Source organism: Vicugna pacos, chromosome 27 (assembly GCF_048564905.1).
Source record: "Vicugna pacos chromosome 27, VicPac4, whole genome shotgun sequence".
Taxonomy (NCBI): domain Eukaryota; kingdom Metazoa; phylum Chordata; class Mammalia; order Artiodactyla; family Camelidae; genus Vicugna; species Vicugna pacos.
Genome location: NC_133013.1, coordinates 1702970 through 1722324, shown reverse-complemented (window position 1 = coordinate 1722324; position 19355 = coordinate 1702970). Strand labels below are relative to the sequence as shown.

General features: G+C 57.2%; 1 protein-coding gene and 1 long non-coding RNA gene across 3 annotated transcripts in view; both read left to right on the top strand.

Annotated features, from left to right (window-relative positions):
- The window catches only part of LOC140689642 (uncharacterized), a 227539-nt gene extending 217522 nt beyond the window's left edge, over positions 1-10017 (top strand). The window contains exons 116-124 of the mRNA XM_072950623.1: positions 566-677; positions 1221-1294; positions 2901-3012; positions 3556-3629; positions 5235-5346; positions 5890-5963; positions 7569-7680; positions 8224-8297; positions 9902-10017. Coding sequence (XP_072806724.1) covers positions 566-677; positions 1221-1294; positions 2901-3012; positions 3556-3629; positions 5235-5346; positions 5890-5963; positions 7569-7680; positions 8224-8297; positions 9902-10017 — 860 coding nt within the window. The remainder of the gene's footprint in view (positions 1-565; positions 678-1220; positions 1295-2900; positions 3013-3555; positions 3630-5234; positions 5347-5889; positions 5964-7568; positions 7681-8223; positions 8298-9901) is intronic.
- Positions 10018-10555: 538 nt separating this feature from the next.
- LOC140689669 (uncharacterized) lies at positions 10556-14064 on the top strand. Of its 2 annotated transcripts, none has more exons than XR_012064692.1 (4): positions 10556-10630; positions 11825-11899; positions 12183-12351; positions 13908-14064. It is a non-coding gene; the product is annotated as an uncharacterized lncRNA (long non-coding RNA). The 2 variants fall into 2 exon arrangements; XR_012064691.1 differs by having other exon boundaries at positions 11822-11899.
- Positions 14065-19355: the final 5291 nt, after the last annotated feature.

The window sequence follows — 19355 nt, the reverse complement described above, 5'->3', positions numbered from 1 at the left end:
GCACTTTGCGCCCAGGGGAAGCCCCTGCAGGTCGGAGGAGATTACTTCGTTGGGGGGGGGGGAGGAGAGGGCCAGGCAGGGTCCTGGAGGCAGAGCGGTGACCCAGGTGCGGCTCTGATTGCACGTGTGGAGGACGAGCTTTTCACGTCCGTCCCTTCTGCGTGTTCCTGGTCGGCGCCGGGCCAGCTCCCGTGGAGCTGGGGTGGTGGCGAGGAGGGCTGTCCTGCCCAAAGGGGCTGCCTGTTGTGAAGGCGCTGCTTTTGTCAGAGTGCTGGAAGCTCTGTGTGCATCCTCGCAGGCAGGACCCTTGGCTTCGTCCACTGGGCGACAGCGGGGGCGTCGTGTGGTGCCATTGTTGTCCCCCCGTGTCCTGCTGCGCGGCCCGGGCTGCCGGCTGCAGGCCCCAGAGGGCTGGGTGGAGCGTGGGGCACTGTGCTGCTGGGTGGGCACCCGGCGGGGTGTGGGGAGGGTGCCCGGTGCCGACAGCTGATGCGTTGGGTTTCGGCATTTGTCGGTGGTCGCTCCGTTTCTGTCGCCTGACACGGCTCTCCCTTCTGCCCTGCAGGTTACCTTGTAGCATCCCGGCCTTTGCAAGGACCGGCCCGTGTGGCCACCACCAGCTGGGCCCCCATTGGGCCCTGTCCAGCCTCGCTCACTTGTACCGGATGCTCCACTTGGTAAGATGAAAGCGTAGATTCCTCTGTTTGTTCCTTGCGTCACTGCAGGAGAAGGGCAGATCGCTCTCCATGTCCCTCCCAGGGCATGGGCCACCCTGACTGGGCTCTCGGCCGTGCTCCCCTGGTGCCATAGCGGACGCAATTGATGGACCGCGTCTTACCCTCCCCAATCCTGCCCTGGGGAGGAGGTGTCCCTTGTCGAGTGCTACGGAGTAAGAGGCCTGTGACAGAAGGCAGGCGTGTCAGTTCTGCACACGGGCCTTCAACAGGGAGCACGTTCCGGGCTCCCCGAAGGAGAAGCCCACCCCTGCCATTGTCTGCAGCGTGTGGAGCCCTGACCTTCCACGGCCGTTGATCGGCTATGGAAGAGACACCTGAACCCGTGGCCTGTGGTGTCTCCCTCAGGGTCACGAGACCTGTCTCCCACTCGGTCTGATGCGGGGACGAGTGGGATACGGGGAAGGAAGGCTCACCAGGTTTTGTGTGGCTTCAGCAAAGTCTTCGCAGGCGAGCCTAATCCTCCATCCCTTCTGTGGTTTTCAGCCCACGTAGGACCTGGCCCGGCCCCGGCATTGGCCGGCAGCTCCCGCCCGCCTGCGGCGGCCCCGGAGGCCCAGGTAAGTGGGGTGGCCGTGCTCCGTTGGACATCGTCCTGGGAAAGGTGAGCTTCCTGTTTTCCCGGAAGCCATTCCCGCCCTCATCTCCAGACTGTGTGTCCTGTGACGGGTCTGGAGTGTCGTTCGCTTTCAAATTCAATCTCCCCAGGGGCCAGTGGGCTGCTTGTCCCTGGAGCCCGTCACCTTGGCGGGTGCCTGCCTAAGCCACGAGGGAGTGCTCAGAAGCCGAGGACCGCAGACTTTGGCTGTGGGTTTCTCGAGATAGCGTGCGGAGGGTGAGCCCTCGCTCCACACTGGCTTCTCCTGGCTCTGCTGACTCCTTCCTGACGACCTGCACCTGGGGTTGCTCCTGGGTCACTGAGGCAGAGTCTTGTGTCGTCACTCGTTTGACTTGTTCCCTTGCTGAGGCCAGGTGATTCTCCTGTTTAGCATGCCCATTGAAATCCTCGTAACTGAGAAAGGGGCAAAGCCCTCCCTCCAGCTTTGTCCTGTGTGCTTTGTGCAGCTTTGAGTCTACCTGTTTGGTGTGGGATAAATGTCAGAACCCGTGACCGTCTGTTCTCGGGACGGAGATGTGCCTGGCCCGCTGCGTCCAGGTGTACTCTGGGTAGATGTTGCTTTTGTAGTAAGAAATAGAGGCTTGCAGGGAAAGAGCCCGCAGTGAAGAGGCCTACTTCCCTGCAGGGGAATTGCGACGCGCAGCAGCGTCCTCCCGTCGTGCTCCCCACCCCTGCGCCTGGTCGGGCCTGCCCTGCCCTGGAAGCTGTCAGAGCTGCTCCTGTGCGTCAGCATGACACGCCGCGGGATTTTGCGCCCGGGCTAGTAGGGTCCTTTTGGTGTCAGTTGTGGGATCCAGACATCCCACTTGAGTTTGCCGAAGGACACAAGTAGTGCGCGCTTCGTAGCGCACTGAAAACCCAGACGTCCCTGAGGATAGCGGTGATTGTAGCGGAGCGTGACTACCTCCTGTGGGCAGCGTTGTCCCTTCAGGAGCACTTGGGCAGCTCCCCCGCAGGACTCCGGGGTGCCCAGCTCCCCAGTGCACTTTGCGCCCAGGGGAAGCCCCTGCAGGTCGGAGGAGATTACTTCGTTGGGGGGGGGGGAGGAGAGGGCCAGGCAGGGTCCTGGAGGCAGAGCGGTGACCCAGGTGCGGCTCTGATTGCACGTGTGGAGGACGAGCTTTTCACGTCCGTCCCTTCTGCGTGTTCCTGGTCGGCGCCGGGCCAGCTCCCGTGGAGCTGGGGTGGTGGCGAGGAGGGCTGTCCTGCCCAAAGGGGCTGCCTGTTGTGAAGGCGCTGCTTTTGTCAGAGTGCTGGAAGCTCTGTGTGCATCCTCGCAGGCAGGACCCTTGGCTTCGTCCACTGGGCGACAGCGGGGGCGTCGTGTGGTGCCATTGTTGTCCCCCCGTGTCCTGCTGCGCGGCCCGGGCTGCCGGCTGCAGGCCCCAGAGGGCTGGGTGGAGCGTGGGGCACTGTGCTGCTGGGTGGGCACCCGGCGGGGTGTGGGGAGGGTGCCCGGTGCCGACAGCTGATGCGTTGGGTTTCGGCATTTGTCGGTGGTCGCTCCGTTTCTGTCGCCTGACACGGCTCTCCCTTCTGCCCTGCAGGTTACCTTGCAGCATCCCGGCCTTTGCAAGGACCGGCCCGTGTGGCCACCACCAGCTGGGCCCCCATTGGGCCCTGTCCAGCCTCGCTCTCCTGTACCGGATACTCCACTTGGTAAGATGAAAGCGGAGATTCCTCTGTTTGTTCCTTGCGTCACTGCAGGAGAAGGGCAGATCGCTCTCCAGGTCCCTCCCAGGGCATGGGCCACCCTGACTGGGCTCTCGGCCGTGCTCCCCTGGTGCCATAGCGGACGCAATTGATGGACCGCGTCTTACCCTCCCCAATCCTGCCCTGGGGAGGAGGTGTCCCTTGTAGAGTGCTACGGAGTAAGAGGCCTGTGACAGAAGGCAGGCGTGTCAGTTCTGCACACGGGCCTTCAACAGGGAGCACGTTCCGGGCTCCCCGAAGGAGAAGCCCACCCCTGCCATTGTCTGCAGTGTGTGGAGCCCTGACCTTCCACGGCCGTTGATCGGCTATGGAAGAGACACCTGAACCCGTGGCCTGTGGTGTCTCCCTCAGGGTCACGAGACCTGTCTCCCACTCGGTCTGATGCGGGGACGAGTGGGATACGGGGAAGGAAGGCTCACCAGGTTTTGTGTGGCTTCAGCAAAGTCTTCGCAGGCGAGCCTAATCCTCCATCCCTTCTGTGGTTTTCAGCCCACGTAGGACCTGGCCCGGCCCCGGCATTGGCCGGCAGCTCCCGCCCGCCTGCGGCGGCCCCGGAGGCCCAGGTAAGTGGGGTGGCCGTGCTCCGTTGGACGTCGTCCTGGGAAAGGTGAGCTTCCTGTTTTCCCGGAAGCCATTCCCGCCCTCATCTCCAGACTGTGTGTCCTGTGACGGGTCTGGAGTGTCGTTCGCTTTCAAATTCAATCTCCCCAGGGGCCAGTGGGCTGCTTGTCCCTGGAGCCCGTCACCTTGGCGGGTGCCTGCCTAAGCCACGAGGGAGTGCTCAGAAGCCGAGGACCGCAGACTTTGGCTGTGGGTTTCTCGAGATAGCGTGCGGAGGGTGAGCCCTCGCTCCACACTGGCTTCTCCTGGCTCTGCTGACTCCTTCCTGACGACCTGCACCTGGGGTTGCTCCTGGGTCACTGAGGCAGAGTCCTGTGTCATCACTCGTTTGACTTGTTCCCTTGCTGAGGCCAGGTGATTCTCCTGTTTAGCATGCCCATTGAAATCCTCGTAACTGAGAAAGGGGCAAAGCCCTCCCTCCAGCTTTGTCCTGTGTGCTTTGTGCAGCTTTGAGTCTACCTGTTTGGTGTGGGATAAATGTCAGAACCCGTGACCGTCTGTTCTCGGGACGGAGATGTGCCTGGCCCGCTGCGTCCAGGTGTACTCTGGGTAGATGTTGCTTTTGTAGTAAGAAATAGAGGCTTGCAGGGAAAGAGCCCGCAGTGAAGAGGCCTACTTCCCTGCAGGGGAATTGCGACGCGCAGCAGCGTCCTCCCGTCGTGCTCCCCACCCCTGCGCCTGGTCGGGCCTGCCCTGCCCTGGAAGCTGTCAGAGCTGCTCCTGTGCGTCAGCATGACACGCCGCGGGATTTTGCGCCCGGGCTAGTAGGGTCCTTTTGGTGTCAGTTGTGGGATCCAGACATCCCACTTGAGTTTGCCGAAGGACACAAGTAGTGCGCGCTTCGTAGCGCACTGAAAACCCAGACGTCCCTGAGGATAGCGGTGATTGTAGCGGAGCGCGACTACCTCCTGTGGGCAGCGTTGTCCCTTCAGGAGCTCTTGGGCAGCTCCCCCGCAGGACTCCGGGGTGCCCAGCTCCCCAGTGCACTTTGCGCCCAGGGGAAGCCCCTGCAGGTCGGAGGAGATTACTTCGTTGGGGGTGGGGAGGAGAGGGCCAGGCAGGGTCCTGGAGGCAGAGCGGTGACCCAGGTGTGGCTCTGATTGCACGTGTGGAGGACGAGCTTTTCACGTCCGTCCTTTCTGCGTGTTCCTGGTCGGCACCGGGCCAGCTCCCGTGGAGCTGGGGTGGTGGCGAGGAGGGCTGTCCTGCCCAAAGGGGCTGCCTGTTGTGAAGGCGCTGCTTTTGTCAGAGTGCTGGAAGCTCTGTGTGCATCCTCGCAGGCAGGACCCTTGGCTTCGTCCACTGGGCGACAGCGGGGGCGTCGTGTGGTGCCGTTGTTGTCCCCCCGTGTCCTGCTGCGCGGCCCGGGCTGCCGGCTGCAGGCCCCAGAGGGCTGGGTGGAGCGTGGGGCACTGTGCTGCTGGGTGGGCACCCGGCGGGGTGTGGGGAGGGTGCCCGGTGCCGACAGCTGATGCGTTGGGTTTCGGCATTTGTCGGTGGTCGCTCCGTTTCTGTCGCCTGACACGGCTCTCCCTTCTGCCCTGCAGGTTACCTTGCAGCATCCCGGCCTTTGCAAGGACCGGCCCGTGTGGCCACCACCAGCTGGGCCCCCATTGGGCCCTGTCCAGCCTCGCTCTCCTGTACCGGATACTCCACTTGGTAAGATGAAAGCGTAGATTCCTCTGTTTGTTCCTTGCGTCACTGCAGGAGAAGGGCAGATCGCTCTCCAGGTCCCTCCCAGGGCATGGGCCACCCTGACTGGGCTCTCGGCCGTGCTCCCCTGGTGCCATAGCGGACGCAATTGATGGACCGCGTCTTACCCTCCCCAATCCTGCCCTGGGGAGGAGGTGTCCCTTGTAGAGTGCTACGGAGTAAGAGGCCTGTGACAGAAGGCAGGCGTGTCAGTTCTGCACACGGGCCTTCAACAGGGAGCACGTTCCGGGCTCCCCGAAGGAGAAGCCCACCCCTGCCATTGTCTGCAGCGTGTGGAGCCCTGACCTTCCACGGCCGTTGATCGGCTATGGAAGAGACACCTGAACCCGTGGCCTGTGGTGTCTCCCTCAGGGTCACGAGACCTGTCTCCCACTCGGTCTGATGCGGGGACGAGTGGGATACGGGGAAGGAAGGCTCACCAGGTTTTGTGTGGCTTCAGCAAAGTCTTCGCAGGCGAGCCTAATCCTCCATCCCTTCTGTGGTTTTCAGCCCACGTAGGACCTGGCCCGGCCCCGGCATTGGCCGGCAGCTCCCGCCCGCCTGCGGCGGCCCCGGAGGCCCAGGTAAGTGGGGTGGCCGTGCTCCGTTGGACGTCGTCCTGGGAAAGGTGAGCTTCCTGTTTTCCCGGAAGCCATTCCCGCCCTCATCTCCAGACTGTGTGTCCTGTGACGGGTCTGGAGTGTCGTTCGCTTTCAAATTCAATCTCCCCAGGGGCCAGTGGGCTGCTTGTCCCTGGAGCCCGTCACCTTGGCGGGTGCCTGCCTAAGCCACGAGGGAGTGCTCAGAAGCCGAGGACCGCAGACTTTGGCTGTGGGTTTCTCGAGATAGCGTGCGGAGGGTGAGCCCTCGCTCCACACTGGCTTCTCCTGGCTCTGCTGACTCCTTCCTGACGACCTGCACCTGGGGTTGCTCCTGGGTCACTGAGGCAGAGTCCTGTGTCGTCACTCGTTTGACTTGTTCCCTTGCTGAGGCCAGGTGATTCTCCTGTTTAGCATGCCCATTGAAATCCTCGTAACTGAGAAAGGGGCAAAGCCCTCCCTCCAGCTTTGTCCTGTGTGCTTTGTGCAGCTTTGAGTCTACCTGTTTGGTGTGGGATAAATGTCAGAACCCGTGACCGTCTGTTCTCGGGACGGAGATGTGCCTGGCCCGCTGCGTCCAGGTGTACTCTGGGTAGATGTTGCTTTTGTAGTAAGAAATAGAGGCTTGCAGGGAAAGAGCCCGCAGTGAAGAGGCCTACTTCCCTGCAGGGGAATTGCGACGCGCAGCAGCGTCCTCCCGTCGTGCTCCCCACCCCTGCGCCTGGTCGGGCCTGCCCTGCCCTGGAAGCTGTCAGAGCTGCTCCTGTGCGTCAGCATGACACGCCGCGGGATTTTGCGCCCGGGCTAGTAGGGTCCTTTTGGTGTCAGTTGTGGGATCCAGACATCCCACTTGAGTTTGCCGAAGGACACAAGTAGTGCGCGCTTCGTAGCGCACTGAAAACCCAGACGTCCCTGAGGATAGCGGTGATTGTAGCGGAGCGCGACTACCTCCTGTGGGCAGCGTTGTCCCTTCAGGAGCTCTTGGGCAGCTCCCCCGCAGGACTCCGGGGTGCCCAGCTCCCCAGTGCACTTTGCGCCCAGGGGAAGCCCCTGCAGGTCGGAGGAGATTACTTCGTTGGGGGTGGGGAGGAGAGGGCCAGGCAGGGTCCTGGAGGCAGAGCGGTGACCCAGGTGTGGCTCTGATTGCACGTGTGGAGGACGAGCTTTTCACGTCCGTCCTTTCTGCGTGTTCCTGGTCGGCACCGGGCCAGCTCCCGTGGAGCTGGGGTGGTGGCGAGGAGGGCTGTCCTGCCCAAAGGGGCTGCCTGTTGTGAAGGCGCTGCTTTTGTCAGAGTGCTGGAAGCTCTGTGTGCATCCTCGCAGGCAGGACCCTTGGCTTCGTCCACTGGGCGACAGCGGGGGCGTCGTGTGGTGCCATTGTTGTCCCCCCGTGTCCTGCTGCGCGGCCCGGGCTGCCAGCTGCAGGCCCCAGAGGGCTGGGTGGAGCGTGGGGCACTGTGCTGCTGGGTGGGCACCCGGCGGGGTGTGGGGAGGGTGCCCGGTGCCGACAGCTGATGCGTTGGGTTTCGGCATTTGTCGGTGGTCGCTCCGTTTCTGTCGCCTGACACGGCTCTCCCTTCTGCCCTGCAGGTTACCTTGCAGCATCCCGGCCTTTGCAAGGACCGGCCCGTGTGGCCACCACCAGCTGGGCCCCCATTGGGCCCTGTCCAGCCTCGCTCTCCTGTACCGGATACTCCACTTGGTAAGATGAAAGCGTAGATTCCTCTGTTTGTTCCTTGCGTCACTGCAGGAGAAGGGCAGATCGCTCTCCAGGTCCCTCCCAGGGCATGGGCCACCCTGACTGGGCTCTCGGCCGTGCTCCCCTGGTGCCATAGCGGACGCAATTGATGGACCGCGTCTTACCCTCCCCAATCCTGCCCTGGGGAGGAGGTGTCCCTTGTAGAGTGCTACGGAGTAAGAGGCCTGTGACAGAAGGCAGGCGTGTCAGTTCTGCACACGGGCCTTCAACAGGGAGCACGTTCCGGGCTCCCCGAAGGAGAAGCCCACCCCTGCCATTGTCTGCAGCGTGTGGAGCCCTGACCTTCCACGGCCGTTGATCGGCTATGGAAGAGACACCTGAACCCGTGGCCTGTGGTGTCTCCCTCAGGGTCACGAGACCTGTCTCCCACTCGGTCTGATGCGGGGACGAGTGGGATACGGGGAAGGAAGGCTCACCAGGTTTTGTGTGGCTTCAGCAAAGTCTTCGCAGGCGAGCCTAATCCTCCATCCCTTCTGTGGTTTTCAGCCCACGTAGGACCTGGCCCGGCCCCGGCATTGGCCGGCAGCTCCCGCCCGCCTGCGGCGGCCCCGGAGGCCCAGGTAAGTGGGGTGGCCGTGCTCCGTTGGACGTCGTCCTGGGAAAGGTGAGCTTCCTGTTTTCCCGGAAGCCATTCCCGCCCTCATCTCCAGACTGTGTGTCCTGTGACGGGTGTGGAGTGTCGTTCGCTTTCAAATTCAATCTCCCCAGGGGCCAGTGGGCTGCTTGTCCCTGGAGCCCGTCACCTTGGCGGGTGCCTGCCTAAGCCACGAGGGAGTGCTCAGAAGCCGAGGACCGCAGACTTTGGCTGTGGGTTTCTCGAGATAGCGTGCGGAGGGTGAGCCCTCGCTCCACACTGGCTTCTCCTGGCTCTGCTGACTCCTTCCTGACGACCTGCACCTGGGGTTGCTCCTGGGTCACTGAGGCAGAGTCCTGTGTCGTCACTCGTTTGACTTGTTCCCTTGCTGAGGCCAGGTGATTCTCCTGTTTAGCATGCCCATTGAAATCCTCGTAACTGAGAAAGGGGCAAAGCCCTCCCTCCAGCTTTGTCCTGTGTGCTTTGTGCAGCTTTGAGTCTACCTGTTTGGTGTGGGATAAATGTGAGAACCCGTGACCGTCTGTTCTCGGGACGGAGATGTGCCTGGCCCGCTGCGTCCAGATGTACTCTGGGTAGACGTTGCTTTTGTAGTAAGAAATAGAGGCTTGCAGGGAAAGAGCCCGCAGTGAAGAGGCCTACTTCCCTGCAGGGGAATTGCGACGTGCAGCAGCATCCTCCCGTCGTGCTCCCCACCCCTGCGCCTGGTCGGGCCTGCCCTGCCCTGGAAGCTGTCAGAGCTGCTCCTGTGCGTCAGCATGACACGCCGCGGGATTTTGCGCCCGGGCTAGTAGGGTCCTTTTGGTGTCAGTTGTGGGATCCAGACATCCCACTTGAGTTTGCCGAAGGACACAAGTAGTGAGCACTTCGTAGCGCACTGAAAACCCAGACGTCCCTGAGGATAGCGGTGATTGTAGCGGAGCGTGACTACCTCCTGTGGGCAGCGTTGTCCCTTCAGGAGCACTTGGGCAGCTCCCCCGCAGGACTCCGGGGTGCCCAGCTCCCCAGTGCACTTTGCGCCCAGGGGAAGCCCCTGCAGGTCGGAGGAGATTACTTCGTTGGGGGGGGGAGGAGAGGGCCAGGCAGGGTCCTGGAGGCAGAGCGGTGACCCAGGTGCGGCTCTGATTGCACGTGTGGAGGACGAGCTTTTCACGTCCGTCCCTTCTGCGTGTTCCTGGTCGGCGCCGGGCCAGCTCCCGTGGAGCTGGGGTGGTGGCGAGGAGGGCTGTCCTGCCCAAAGGGGCTGCCTGTTGTGAAGGCGCTGCTTTTGTCAGAGTGCTGGAAGCTCTGTGTGCATCCTCGCAGGCAGGACCCTTGGCTTCGTCCACTGGGCGACAGCGGGGGCGTCGTGTGGTGCCATTGTTGTCCCCCCGTGTCCTGCTGCGCGGCCCGGGCTGCCGGCTGCAGGCCCCAGAGGGCTGGGTGGAGCGTGGGGCACTGTGCTGCTGGGTGGGCACCCGGCGGGGTGTGGGGAGGGTGCCCGGTGCCGACAGCTGATGCGTTGGGTTTTGGCATTTGTCGGTGGTCGCTCCGTTTCTGTCGCCTGACACGGCTCTCCCTTCTGCCCTGCAGGTTACCTTGCAGCATCCCGGCCTTTGCAAGGACCGGCCCGTGTGGCCACCACCAGCTGGGCCCCCATTGGGCCCTGTCCAGCCTCGCTCACCTGTACCGGATGCTCCACTTGGTAAGATGAAAGCGTAGATTCCTCTGTTTGTTCCTTGCGTCACTGCAGGAGAAGGGCAGATCGCTCTCCAGGTCCCTCCCAGGGCATGGGCCACCCTGACTGGGCTCTCGGCCGTGCTCCCCTGGTGCCATAGCGGACGCAATTGATGGACCGCGTCTTACCCTCCCCAATCCTGCCCTGGGGAGGAGGTGTCCCTTGTCGAGTGCTACGGAGTAAGAGGCCTGTGACAGAAGGCAGGCGTGTCAGTTCTGCACACGGGCCTTCAACAGGGAGCACGTTCCGGGCTCCCCGAAGGAGAAGCCCACCCCTGCCATTGTCTGCAGCGTGTGGAGCCCTGACCTTCCACGGCCGTTGATCGGCTGTGGAAGAGACACCTGAACCCGTGGCCTGTGGTGTCTCCCTCAGGGTCACGAGACCTGTCTCCCACTCGGTCTGATGCGGGGACGAGTGGGATACGGGGAAGGAAGGCTCACCAGGTTTTGTGTGGCTTCAGCAAAGTCTTCGCAGGCGAGCCTAATCCTCCATCCCTTCTGTGGTTTTCAGCCCACGCAGGACCTTGCGCGGCTCAAGTTCAGCCTGGACCCTCTCTGACACCTGTTTTCGATGTGGAGGCTCAGGTAAATTGAGTGTTCATACCGTTCTATGTCTCTCTAGGAAATGTGTTGTTTTTGTTTCCCTTGCAGTTATATTAGCCTCTTCTGTAGACATGTGTTTTTAGACAAGCGTTTTGTGTTATTACAAGTTGAAACTGTTGCCCACGGGCGCAGTGGTCTTCTCCCGTCAGCCCTATTACCTTCGATGGTGCCTACAGGAAACATCAGAGTTCTTTCATGCTGAGTATCGTAGACTTTGTTTGTCGAATGTGGGTCTTCAGGGTGAGCCCTTGCTCCACACTTACGTCTCCTCGCTTTTCTGTTGCTTCCCAAACACTTTCTTTTCCGATTGTTGCTGGTTAAGTTATCGAGATTCCTGTTGTCCTTCTTTGGTTTCCCGGCTCAGGCCAGGTGATTCTCCTGTTTTGCATGGCCGTTCAAGTCCTCATGACTGGGAAAGGGCAGAGGCCTCCCTCCAGCTTTGTACCGTGGGCTTTGTGCAGCTTTGAGTTTTCCTGGGTGGGGTAAATGTCACAACCCACCTGTGTCTTTTCTCGGGAGGGTGATGTGCCTGGTCCGCTGCCTCCAGTTGTACTCTGGGTAGAAAAGCCTGATTCTCAGAGTTGTTGCTTTTGTAGTAGGATGTAGAGGCTTGAAGGGAAAGAGCCCACAGTGAAGAGGCCTGCTTCCCTGCAGGGGAATTGCGACGCTCAGCAGCGTCCTCCTGTTGTGCTCCCCACCCTGCGCCGAGTTGGTCCTGCCCTGGGAGCTGTCAGAGCTGATCTTCTGATTCAGCATGAGATGCTGCGGGATTTTTCGCACGGGCTAGTAGGGTCCCTTTGGTGTCAGTTGTGGAATCAGGACTTCCCACTTCAATTTCCCAAAGGACACACGTAGTGTGTGCTTCATAGCGCAGTTAAAACCCAGACGTCCCTGGGGATAGCGGTGATTGTAGCGGAGCCTGACTACCTCCTGAGGACAGCCTCATCTCCTCAGGATCACTTGGGCAGCTCCCCCGTAGGACTCCAGGCTGCCAAGCTCCCCAGGGCTCTTTGCACCCAGGGGCAGCCCCTGCAGGGTGGCGGAGGGCCCTACATGAGGAGGGGGCAGAAAGGACCTGGCAGGGTGCTGCAGGCAGAGCAGTAACCCAGGTGTAACTCTGCACGTGTGGAGAATGTGTTTTAACTTTCTTTGTCTCTCTGTGTTCTTGTTCAGCAGAACATTACGTGTCGTTGGAGCTTTGGAAGATTCCTTAAAATTTTGTTCTCCATGGAGAAGTTTCGTTTTCGTAAGGTGAATATTAGTCAATTTGCTGGAACCTCTATGAGTTTTTTATCGGGTAGGACCCTTGGCTGCATGAACTTACAGAATTTGTTGGTAGCGTGCAGCCTCCGTGTCGTATCCCTGTGTCCTTCTGTCGACCCAGGCTGGGTGGAGCATGTGGTAGTGCTCTGCTGTCTGGCCACCTGGTGGAGGTGAGGGTGACAGGTGCTGACAGGTGCTGCATTATGTTTCTGATTTTGTCTGTGTTCATCCTTTTGTCTGTCATTCAGCAGATCTCTCTTCTGTTCCACAGGGCACTGTGGATGGCAAAGCGCCCCGTTCTTACTCAGGGCCAGCTCGTGTTTCCCCCTGTATGAGTGGCCCAACGTCACCCTTCATGGGCTATTCGCCACCTCCACCTGGACCACCCTCGTGGCCTCTGGGTCCTCAGGCATAGGCAGAGCCACCAGTTTCTCCACTTGGTAAGATGAGAGCATGTTGTCCTTTTCCATTGTTGAGTCTTTTCTGAAGGGGAGATGGCACTCCAGGGCCTTGTGTTGCCTGAGGAAACCTATCTTGGGACATTATAATGTTCATGTAGTTTCCTAGCACACACATTTGATGGGCTTTGTCATTTCCCCGTCCTATCCTGGGAAGCAGGCGTCTCTTGTATAGTACAAGAGACTTTTGACAGAATATCAAATGAATTTTAAGTCCCTGTTTGGCAGATGTGCCTCCGGCTTGGACCATGTGATGTACTTTTTTTGGGATGAAGCACACCGCTAACTTTTGGGGTCTCAGGGTGTTCCTTCGAGGGTTGAGGGAGAGAGACATTCACAACAGACAGCTTGTCATCACCATAACAGACGTGCCAATACAAAGCCCCAAAGTGCAAAAGAGGGACACGTGAGCCACACAGGAGTGAATAGGACGGTGTGGAGGGAAAGAAAGAAATTGAGGTGTCCAGCGAGGGTTTGTTGGAGCTGGAAGGTCACTCCCAGCTGGGAGGGCAGTCCAGGCAGGCTTTCTGAATGCAACGTGAGGTCCACTCAGAGCCACGTGTGTGTGCAGGGGACTCAGTGCAGCCATTCACGTATCCCCGTCAGAACCCACTGCCTCCAGAAAGCCCTCAGTTCACAACGTCATATACAAATGATTGTTCTCTTGGGTTTCTGAAAGTCCTAGATCTGGATGAAAGAAATCTCTGGATATCAGAGAAAGTGAAATTTAGCTTGTTTTTTTCAGAATGTTTTGTGTGGCTAAAGTTTTCTTCTGCCCCGGTGATTTGAAAAGTACAGGCAGGATTTAGATCAGCTGAGCAGGTGCCTTGCCCTTCAGCATGAGGCAGGTTCTTTAGGGGAAGTCAGGAGTGGTCAGGAGACCACCTCCGAGACCCTGTCCCCACACCCCTGCTCCCTCCTGTCACCATGCCCACTGCCAGCTTAGCCTCTCTACGTTTATGTGTGAAGATCCAATTTCTGATTCTTTGTTTGAATTCCTGCAGTTCAGCCCCCAACACCAAGACCCATTGGGGCCCCCACAGGGTCTCAGCTTTGTTGTCTGTGAGCCGGGGGTAACACTGGCTCCTGATGTCATTGTGAGGAGGATCAGGTGAAGCACACACATTGTTTTGCAATATGACTGGGACATATTTCTCACTCAGCATTCTCATAGTTTAAAAGAAAGTGTCTGCACACAGAATCATCAAAAGAGACCTCGGGAAGTACATTAAATTAAACTGAAGATCTAAGAGCTCAGGCCCAGAGCTTACTATTCTCTGCTTTAGAGATAAGGTGAAGGGTCGCTTTCTTCTATTAAACCTCTGGTCCTACAAGTTAAAGAAGGAAATGTAATAATGAGAATGTGCACATTTTCAGATCTGTGTCCAAGATGTGAAAACAATTATTTCCATTATATATAGACATGGAGCTGCACCCACAGACTGCAGTGTCTGTCAGAGGCCATGCATATGTTAGAGAAGACAAAATCGGGAAAAAATAAGATCCTGTTAAAATAAATATTTCTTTTTGCCTTACAGCCCAGTAAGTTTGAAAGCTGAAGGGGACCCCAAGCTGTGGCAACGATGTGTTTAGAGACGACGTCGGAGGTGCATTACAGCCTAAATGTCTCCCTGCTCCATCCTGCCACCTCTGCTATTGTCTCCTATTGTCACCCCTAATGAATCTGTCACAGTTCTCTGTGTCAGTGTCTGTTTCCTGGAGGACCAGTGGTCACACCCTCTCGAGGGCACACAGTGATTCACAGGCACACAATTCACAAACCAGCAGGAACTAGGATGACAGGGCGGATGCAAGGTCACCCCTGTGGGGCAGCAGTGACCACAGGGGCCCCGGGGCTGCTTCTGGGCAGCAGGCACAGCCTGTGTCTGATCCAGTGACGGCTGTGCAGCTTCAGTCTGCAAACACTCACTGGGCAGGTGGGCCTGTCAGTCACAGGGGCATCTGGTCGTGAGCCAGATGACCAGAATGAAGTGGCCATGTCTCATGATGAGGAACAGACGAGGTGCAGAAGGGGCCGCGGGCATCCAGCGAGAGGCCCCGCACTGACCAGGCCCGTGTCCCCACGCTGTGTGTCAGCTGCCCGGCCGCCCCGGCTCCAGGCAGGCCCTGAGGGGGGCTGAGGGCGGCAGTGCTCTCAGTGAGCCCGTGAGCTCCCTTCATCCTCCCACAGCCTCCTGACTCTGAGGTGGGCGGGGCAGGGTCAGTGGGTGGGGCGCCACCACTGCCAGGGAGGTGGTGTTGGGTATAAAAAGAGTCCACTCCACTCTGCACCAGCTGTCCCTGGAGCCCGTGGGGCCCTCCCTCCTTCCAGATGGGGGAGGCGGCCAGCCCTGCAGCAGCTCTAGGGTCCAGGCTGGGCCACCAACAGGTCAAGGTGAGACTGCACTGCCTGGGAAGGGTGGGAACAGCGGTGCAGCAGTAAATGCCAGCGAGAGCAGCTCTGTAACCGGCTCCACCTCTGTGAGCAGGGCCAGGGCTCGAACTTGGCCGTGAGGGTGGGAGGGCTGGGAGAGCTGGGGCCCTGTGACCCTGGACAGGGCTGGACCTGAGCTCAGGGCCGGAGGGCCTGGGGGAGAGACAGAAAGACACAGGCAGGGAGAGAGAGGGTGTGAGTGATAGAGAGGTGGGGGTTAAGTCCTAGAGAGGGACAGGAGGTGACGGGACACCAGGTAGGGGGAAGCGGACATGAGGAGGCAGGAAGGAAAGGGGGAGCCAGCCCAGTGTGCGTGGTGGGGGACAAAGGGCCAAAGTAACTCTGGGAAGAGGAGTTGGCCCATCCTTCACCAAGCTGTGCAGCTGCCACTGTCAGGGCCGCAGGGACCAGCAGCCTGCCCAGCTCGACAGGCACCATCAGCTCTCAGGACAGGGCTGAGAGCCGCGCCCAGGGCCCTCTGGCCACTTCCCAAGTGAGGGAGACCAGGAGGGCTCCCCCCAGCACCACAGCAGCACCATCTCTAGCCTCACAGAGACCGTGTGAGCAGGCACCACCCTGTCCCATTTCCACAGTAGGGAAACTGAGGCTCAGCCAACCAGCCGACTTGGCCCTGTCTGCAGGGTTATTCACTTTCCTGATGCTTCTTTCCCAGTCAGGCCTGTGCCCTTGTCCTAAGAACAGAGCCTGTGACAAGCCCGAAGGCCTGGGTCCCACCCGACTGCCCTCCTGTGCTGGGTGACCTGGGGAGGTCTCTTCCCTTCCTTGGGCCTCGACTGACCAGCAGCCCTTCTCCCCATCTTCCTGGGATGTGGGACCCCAGCAGGGCCATTGCTCCAGGCCTCCCAGGCCCCTGGGTGGGTGTAGGGTGAGCTCTGGCTCTCGGGGGAATTCCTTTCTGGGCAGGGCAATGGCCCATGTGCACTTAACCACTTTTTGTGGGTCACATCCTATTTCCATCTGGAATAGGACTTACCTACCATGAAACCTGAAACTTGGTTTCCCAGATTTTTCTAAATTGGCCCTTGTGCCGAAGAGCGGCTCCCCTGGCCAGGGTGACAGACCCAGTCTTGGTGAGGAGGACCTTCCTAGTCCCCTCACCTCACTGCTGCAGGTCACCCCCAAACTCCAGAGCCATGCCCACCCCGTGGAATTCCCTGCTCCCCCTCCCCATGCCAAGCCCAGCCTCTCCCCGCCGCAGAGACCCCTCCTCCTGAGGGAAGTTGTGGGGCTCTTAGGGTCAGGATTCCAAGCCCTGTGTCATGGCAGGGGATGCCCCAGCTGAGAGGTGACAGGCCTGGATCAAGAGTGGGGCCCTGAGCCCCAAGACAGGCTGTGTGGCCTTTGTCAGGTCACAATCTGTCAGCCCAGCATCACAAACTCACACTCCCCCGGACCCACGTGCCCGGGATTTCACTCACACACTTAGGCTCCAGCCCTGCTCCCCACCCCCATGCAGGCACATGGAGGGGACACACGCACATAAAGGGACATGTACACACCTACAGGAACATACACACATGCACAGGGACACACATACAGGGATACACACACACACACACACACACACAAACAGAGGCTCATCCACCAGCCACCAGGATGCCACTTTCATTATCATACATGTTGCTGGCTGCAATAAAAGTCTTTAATTAAGACATGAGTATTCAAATGGTAAATGCTGGAAAGGGTGTGGAAAACAGGGAACACTTGTACTCTGCTGGTGGGAACGTACAGCAATTATGGAAAACGGTATGGAGATTCCTCAAAAGACTAAAAATAGACTTACCCTATGATACAAGAATCCCACTCCTGGGCATGTATCCAAAGGGAACCTTAATTCAGAAAGACACCTGCACCCCAGTGTTCATAGCAGCACTATTTACAATAGCCAGGACATGGAAACAGCCTAAATGTCCATCAACAGAGGACTGGATAAAGAAGCTGTGGTATATATATATATATATATATATATATATATATATATATATACACAATGAAATACTACTCAGCCATAAAAAATAAAAAATGCCATTTGCAGCAACATGGATGGCCCTGGGAAATGTCATTCTAAGTGAAGTAATCCAGAAAGAGAAAGAAAAACACCATATGACAACACATGTGGAATCTAAAAGAAATAAAAAACAGACATAGAAAACAAACTTATGGTTACCAGAGGGGAACGGAGTGGGAAGGGATACACTGGGAGTTCATTTGTAGATACTGACTGGTAAATATAAAATAGAGCAACAAGTTTACACTGTACAGCACAGGGAACCATAGTATCTTGTAGTACCTCATGGTGAAAAAGGACATGAAAATGAATATGCATAGTTTCATGTATGACTGAAATGTTGTGCTGTACACCAGAAATTGACACAACATTGTAAACTGACTATACTTCAATAAAATAAAATTTTTAAAACTTGAACATTTAAAACGACCCTTGAGAGAAATGGCCCCATCTCACTAAAGGCAGGAAAACACAGAGAGACTATGGGGAGAGGGAGGGGAGATGGTGCTGAGAGGCCAGGGGAGCAGGAGGGCAGCTGTAGAGGGGCTGCCAGGTGGGAGGTGAACGTGGAGAAGAGGGGACAGTTGCTCTGGCCCAAGGAACACTTGCCAGCCAAATGCGTGACGTGGCCCTGTGGCATTTGGACAGGCCGGGGTGGGTCAGGGCTGAAAATGGGCCACAGGCTGTCCTGGGCCCCTTGCTGGCTCCCAGCTGGTCTGGGGATGGAGGGACACTCGTGACCCAACCTCCCCAAGCCAGTGTGAGCGGTGGAGCTCCCTGGGCACAGGCTCAGCCGGGAAGGTCTGAAGCTTGCCCCCTGCCTGGGTCAGCTGTGTGCCTTCTGAATGACTGCTGGGCCTCTCTGGTCTATGTGCCACCCCACAATGACACACGTGCATACACACACATATCCTCCCAGTAGAGTGCCTTGTAGGAGGTGCTCCATGTGGGGCCACCAGGTGACATAAGCTGGCAGTTGGGAAAAGCACATGCACTGTGGGTCCCATGTGTGCTTTCATTCCTTTGGCTAGGTGGGTGTGCTATCATTTGCTATGCTCCTCTTCATTTTTATGTACTGAAATTTATTTATTTTTCTGAATAGAAAACATGACAATTAGGCAAGTTAAATGGCTAAGAGGTGACACACACACACTGGGACGTGTCATGAACCTCCTGGATCTTGGCTAATAACGGGAATGGACAAAAGAAGGGGTCCCTGGTGTGACAAGTGACTGTGAGCATCTCGAAGCCCAGTCAATGTGATGTTTCTACCTAAATGTTCTTTGAAATAAATGATTGCCTCCCCATGTTCCTGCTTTACTGAATTACCCATCGTGTTGGTGAGTCAGCCTCAGAAAACTAAAAACTGCAAAGTAATATACAACATCATATGCTTTTCACTCATGAAAAATAAATGCATTAGCTTCCTTTTTTTTTTGAAGTAAATCATTTTTAATTTGCATCTTCTATTTGGTTATCAAGAGGCATGCAGAACCCTCCGATTTTAATGAGAACAGTGCTTTTGTGTCTTTATATTGCATATCCACTTAATGTTAGGTGTGGTGTTGCTAAGTAAGGTCCACATCAAGTCTTTTCCTGTTTTTTCAGGGTTTTTTTTTTTTTGCAGCATAATAGGAAAATCCTGCTTCACACAGGTGCATGTAGCAAACGAAGCAGTACACAACCTGCATGCCTCGCAACGCTTGGCTGCTCCTGACTCAGGGTGCTCCAAAAATCATTTCCTGAAAGTTCAGTGAAATTTTGCTTCACCTGGGAATCAGATGTTAAATCAATCAGGCTCTCAAAGTTCCATGCCACTAATGAGGCTGGTTTAAGTTACTGTAGATGGATTTCTAACCCAAGCACTCTTATCCTTTGTTACAGGAAAATATTAACAAAACAGAACACAAACCCCTGGGGTGCTGCACAGCAGCCCTGCGAGTGTCTCCATCAACCATAGGACTAGTCACTGAGTGTAGGAAAACAGCTTTCTTTTGATGATAATTTATCAAATACTGTAAAATCTGTCACATTTTCCCCCTTGCATTGACAGAGTAACCTCATATAATTTAGTAAAAATATCTGCAAGATATACAAGTCTTAGCAACCACTATGAATTTGTTAATCAGATCTTCAAAAAGCAGAATCCACGAAAACCAATAGTTCATGACGAAGCTCACAAAATCTTACAAGAACTTTACATCGGGAAAGACACCTCACCTCTGTATTTAGAGGTGCTGTATGCTGGGCACCCAATTCTTCACATAAAATTGTTAGTAATCTGGACCGATGTGGCTGAGCTTTAATATAATTGATGATTTGGACTGCCTGATCAAGCACGTTTTCCAGAGATGCAGGTATTATTTTAACTGCAAGTGCATGTCTGTATAACAGGTGCTTTCGGGAGCCACATATTTTATCCAGGTGACAGCCCCAGCAATTTTCCCTTCCATCACCCTAGAAGCATCACTACAAACACCAGCACATTTTCCCCATTCAATTTCACATTTTTCCGTAAAGCTG